This window comes from Ipomoea triloba, chromosome 4 (assembly GCF_003576645.1).
Source record: "Ipomoea triloba cultivar NCNSP0323 chromosome 4, ASM357664v1".
Taxonomy (NCBI): domain Eukaryota; kingdom Viridiplantae; phylum Streptophyta; class Magnoliopsida; order Solanales; family Convolvulaceae; genus Ipomoea; species Ipomoea triloba.
Window position 1 is genome coordinate 32,362,022 of NC_044919.1, and position 5,583 is coordinate 32,367,604.

Sequence of the window (5,583 nt, forward strand, 5' to 3'; positions counted from 1 at the left end):
GGGGGGGGGGGGGGGGGGGGGGGGAGTGGGACTCTTTTTTAATGGTTTCCCCTGTCTTATTCATTGATCTCTCTGGGCTCGTGTTTTTATATATTTTGGCCTTCAAAATTTGGTTGATCGTGTGTTGATTGATCGGCGTGTGTTGCTAACGAGCGAGGTGGTGGATGGCGGAGATTTGCTGCGGTTTGGTGAACGAGAGCGAGGCGTCGCCGCCGTGCGAGTCGAGCTCTCGGTCGGCTAGGAGGAGGAGGCTGGAGATCAGGAGGATTAAGTTCGTTCCCGGAGTTACTCCGTTGGAGGCCGAGAACGGAGTGAAGCGTCCTCGGTTTGAGCTGTGTTCCGCGGGCTCGATTCCGCGGTTGTGCGATAACGCGGTGGATAGTTGCGACGGCTCCGAGGCTGAAGTGGCGGTTGAGAGTGGACACAGGAAAATTCTTTTGCCGGCCGGGCTTCCGAAATACGGCATGGCTTCTGTCTGTGGACGGAGGCGGGACATGGAAGATGCGGTTGCGGTTCATCCGTGGTTTTGCCGCATGGATCGGGAAAATAACAACGAATTGCACTACTTCGCAGTGTACGACGGCCATGGATGCTCTCATGTAAGCTTTAATTTAACATTCTCAAATTAAGAAGCCTGTCCCCTGTTCAATATTTCTGTTACGTGAACGAAGATTTTAACTGCTTTCCGCTTTTTCCGCTTTCAGGTAGCGATGAAGTGTAAAGAGCGGTTACACGAGCTCGTGAAAGAAGAGCTGGAAAAGAAAGAAGCCAGCGCCGACTGGAAACAAGCGATGGAGCAGAGCTTCAGTCGCATGGACAAGGAGGCGATTGCCTGGAACGAGAGCGTCGTTCGCGGCAGTTGCCGGTGCGAGCTTCAAACGCCGGAGTGCGACGCCGTTGGATCGACCGCCGTCGTCGCAATTGTAACTCCAGACAAAATAATCGTCGCCAATTGCGGCGATTCCAGGGCCGTCCTTTGCCGGAACGGCAAGGCCATTCCCCTCTCTAACGATCACAAGGTAAACAAATTTTTTTCTTCGAAATTTAACTATTCGCGATTCCTGTTATTGTGGCGCTAAATTTCGATTTCAATTTTTCTGCAGCCGGATCGCCCCGATGAGTTGAACCGGATCCAGGAAGCAGGGGGGCGGGTCATATACTGGGAAGGTCCTAGGGTTCTCGGAGTTCTATCCATGTCGAGAGCTATAGGCGATAACTATTTGAAGCCGTACGTGATATGTGAGCCGGAGGTGACAATCACCGACCGTACACCGGAAGATGACTGTTTAATTCTGGGGAGCGACGGGCTCTGGGACGTGGTGTCCAACGACACTGCATGCGGAGTGGCACGGATGTGCCTGAACGGGAAGAGGCGGCGGCCTAGCTCGCCGGAGAAGGACGTCGGGGTAGATAATTCCGACAAGGTCTGCTCCGATGCGTCGATGCTATTGACGAAATTGGCCCTGGCGAGGCGGAGCTCCGACAACGTGAGTGTAGTCGTGGTGGATTTGAAAAAGGCCACGTAAACCCGCGGCTACGTCATATCATTTCCTTATTAGATCATATCCTTCTTCTAATGTCTAATGAAATCTTGTAATCCATCCCGTGTCGTCTGATCTAATCTGATACTGTTAATTATTAATTAATTATTAAGGTTGATTAGAGTGTCATAGGTTGAAATCTTCCGATTTTGAATATTTTCGAAACAAAGATTTGGATTTGGATTTGAATATCGTTGAAAAGTAAAATTATATAGACGTGTCAGCCAATTGAGAATTCTGCATGCAAAGAAACTACATGATGCAGCTTGTGCAACTTTAACAGAGCACTTCCCCGTCACCGAAAACGAAACACCTATCAAAACCGGCTTAGCCGGTTGGGTAGGCTTGCTTTGTCACCTACTTGTCCCGTCCCTCAACCAGGCAGTGGACCAAATTTTATGGTGGATATTATTAAGATTATATAAATATTTATACATTATATATTTTTAATTAATAAATGATGCATTTATTATAATTAAAATATATTATATATTTATCTAGTGCATTTAATTTATTTGAAATATATAAATATGGTAAGTGAATATAGATAACTGTCTTGTTTGGTAATATAATTGATAAGTCAATTTTGGCTCATTTTATTAGCTTTTTGACAAAATAGCTTATTCTATTAGCTTAGAGGTGTAACAAGACAAAATATGAAAAGTTAAGAAGAGCAGATTTTTTGTTTAACTGATTGCCTTTAATTATAAAATGACCAATTTATCCTTATCATTCCTAATATGTTTCTATAACATCAATAATAATGCTTCTTTTTTTTTTTTCACTCATCATTGTAATAATAATAATAACCAACAACAACAACAATAATAATAATACTAATAATTGCAAAAATAATTTAAGACTTAATAAAGTAGCACAATATGTTTATGTTCTTATAATCATTTTACATCCAATCATCTAAAAATAAATTATTAATTTACTAAACATTTTGTTAGAACCAAGCTAATACGATTAGATGGTCAAATTAGCTAACCCAATCATCTATCGATTTTAATTTCAGTTATTAGCCATTGCCAAACACCCCTAATATGTTAATTGTATGTACATAATCAAAATGACGTACAATTTAAAACGAGTAATGTTTCATAGTATAATTTGTGATCAGATAAGAGTTAGAGATTTAGAGGCCCGTCGAGTAGTGAGTCATCCAATCATGGCTTGCTAGTGGGTCATCTTATCATGTCCTGCTACGTAGTGGATGTTTTTTTTTTTTTTTTTTTTTTTTTTAACAGTCTATTACTTTCATTCATTTTGACAATACTACTATGCTACATATTATATATATTCAATACATTAAGAATATATCTATTACAAATTGTTAGTAAATACAATAAACGTATATCTAATAGCAATTGTTGTGATATATTGATCGTCATTTTAGACTTTTTTTTTCTTAAAAACAATTTAGTCGTAACAAATTAATTTATAATACAAAATGAGCAGCTTAATAAATTGAAAGGTGGTCTAATTAATTTTGAAATATAATATATAAAGAAATATATTCTCTACGTGTCATGCGACTAAATCAACTAACTTTGACATTTGATCTGGAATAATTGTTGGTGTGCATGTATTGTATGTGTTTGAAGCCAAATTAATTAAACCCTTATATTCTTGGCATCAACCACTAATATTGCTTACTCGAATCTAGGGCTTTTGACTTGTGAATTGCTGTTCAACGTCTGGCGTCGACAAGTAACTTAAGAAGACAAATTTTTAGATGATCTGATGAAAGGAATGACAACATGCTGCAAAAATGTCAATAGTTTTTTTAAATGTCAATATAAAATCGTTCTCTCTTGTTTTATTACCACCGTTATGTAAATTAAAATAAAGATGGTAAGAAATCACCCTTTATTACTAGGGGTGTAAATGAATCAAGCAGCTCGCGAGCCATATATATATATATATATATATATATATATATATATATATATTATTTATATTTAGGTCAAGTGTAAATGAGCTAAGATGCTCGCGAGCCGCTCAGTCAAAGTTCGGTTTGAGCTCGAGCTGGCTCGTTTCGTAACCAAGTTCGAGCTCGAGTCCTATTTGTTATCAATAATCATTTGTTCGTACTTGTTGCACATGATTGCACACCCAAGTAGTAACTGCCTATTTCATACTTGATTATATAATTAATTGAAATTAGGTACAATTTTCTTTTAAAAAAAATAAATGAGACACCATAAAAAATTCAGCAAAAATTCATAATAATTGTAATTTGGTTGATAATTAATGAGGTTGCAAATTTTAGGTAAACTTTAGGCTATAAGGTCCAAAGTCCACTACATGACAGATTGACAGTATAGTAGTAGCGGAGATATTTTGATCAATAATTCAAATATTCAATGAAAAATATAAGGTAAAGATAAGAGAGATATTTTGATCAATAATTCTGACATTTAATAAGAAAAATAAAAATGTAATAAAGATAGGAGAGATATTTTTATCAACAATTCAATATAATATACAATAATAAACAATAAAGAAAAAGATAGCTTGATAAGAAATATAAAGCTTGCTATTTCCTAATCATTTACCAATTAAAATTATCTAGACTGTTTTCAAAAAAAAAAATAAAAATTATCTAGACTAATATATTTCAGGGTGATGCTACCTTTCTTTCCTAAATTTACTTACGTTTTCACGTGACACTACTTAATTGGAGTTTTTATATTTGATTATTGAACGAATTTTTAATTATTTTTTAAAAACTTGTGAGTGTTTAACCAATTAATGAAAAAACAAAAAATATAATGATTTTTAAAGTATGTCAATTCATCATCTGCCTAGACAATATATCCCTCACCATTCCTTGGCATGAGAGGTGACAAGTTCGATCCCCAGTGGGGACATTGGCTCTTCGTGCTTCAGTAAGTTGAGAAAGTATGTATGAACTGTGCACACAAAAGATCTATTGGTCTCTTCTCTCAAATACTACCCACTGAACCATTGAGCTAAGCCCGTGCGGACACCCTCACTACTCCTGTCTTAGAGTCTGGTCGACATGCTTCCAAAAAGATATTTGTGCACTAGTGCCACAATAAGGTAGGCCAAATTCATATCTCCCTTTATGATCATTGGTAAGGTTCGAACCGTACTCTCTACGAATGCTAGCATAGCAAATTAAAATTTATAGACTTATTTTAGATTGGTTTGTTATCTAGTTGAGTTTTTTTTTGGGGACATAAAAATTGTCTTATTATCACATGTTGTGGTAAATTAACTTTGCGTGGAGTCAACCAATTCATGTGAAACGCACATGGAGTCGACGAATTCATGTGGGGCATTTTTTTTTCCCCTAGAATATGGTTGTGTACTTGTTTGGATTCACTAATAATATTATCTAATCCAAGAAATAGAAGATTTTTGAAATTTTATTTTTCTAGAAGTTTACATAGGACTATATGAGCATATAAATGTAAATAAATGTTCCTTTTCTTTATAAAATAAAACATTGGACTACATTTTGTTTACATAAGAATTTAGTAGGAGGAGAGAATGGAGTCTAGACAGAAAGTTATTATTATATTGGGGCATATATGTTATTGTAGCAGATGTATGGAATAATGCAAGTAACCTAGCTAAGTCCACCCAACCATTTCATTCTTCATACAACTCCTTAGCATTATTCCCATTGTATCCATCCCTACTATCTCAACTATATCACAACATTCTCTTCTGTTTCCAACCTGCACCAACCAACACACAACATAGTTAATCACTTTATCTTAGAATATATATATAATTCTTCCTTAAACTTGTCTGGTAAATTAACCAAACCAATAATTATATATATTAGAGCCCCAATGAATTCAGGGTTTAATATAATTCTCTCAAATCAGCACATACAATAGAAGACAATTATGAATTTTCGTCAACTTTTACAATCGTACAAACCAAAAAAAAAAAACAAATTAGGGTTAAATTAAAAAAAAAAAAAACTAAATCGATAATTATATTAGAGCCCAATAAATTCAGTGTTTAATTCTCACCAAAAAAAAAAAAAAAAAAAAAA

The 5,583-nt window shown here is 35.9% G+C and overlaps 2 protein-coding genes across 2 annotated transcripts in view; one reads left to right on the forward strand and one right to left on the reverse strand.

Moving 5' to 3' along the window:
- Window positions 1-67: 67 nt before the first annotated feature.
- On the forward strand, window positions 68-1,730 carry LOC116014683 (probable protein phosphatase 2C 24). The gene is made up of 3 exons (XM_031254624.1): window positions 68-599; window positions 705-1,019; window positions 1,104-1,730. Exons 1-3 carry the CDS (start codon window positions 165-167, stop codon window positions 1,524-1,526), a joined length of 1,173 nt encoding a protein of 390 aa, XP_031110484.1. The 5' UTR covers window positions 68-164; the 3' UTR covers window positions 1,527-1,730.
- Window positions 1,731-5,149: 3,419 nt separating this feature from the next.
- The window catches only part of LOC116016172, a 3,967-nt gene continuing 3,533 nt past the window's right edge, over window positions 5,150-5,583 (reverse strand). Inside the window, exon 3 of the mRNA XM_031256335.1 lies at window positions 5,150-5,257. Within this exon, the coding sequence (XP_031112195.1) occupies window positions 5,150-5,257 (108 nt within the window). The remainder of the gene's footprint in view (window positions 5,258-5,583) is intronic.

Coding starts and splice junctions, on each gene's coding strand:
- LOC116014683 (XM_031254624.1), top strand. CDS start 165: ATGGCGGAGATTTGCTGCGGTTTGGTGAACGAGAGCGAGGCGTCGCCG. Junction 600..704: donor ACGGCCATGGATGCTCTCAT/GTAAGCTTTAAT, acceptor TTCCGCTTTCAG/GTAGCGATGAAGTGTAAAGA. Junction 1,020..1,103: donor CCCTCTCTAACGATCACAAG/GTAAACAAATTT, acceptor ATTTTTCTGCAG/CCGGATCGCCCCGATGAGTT.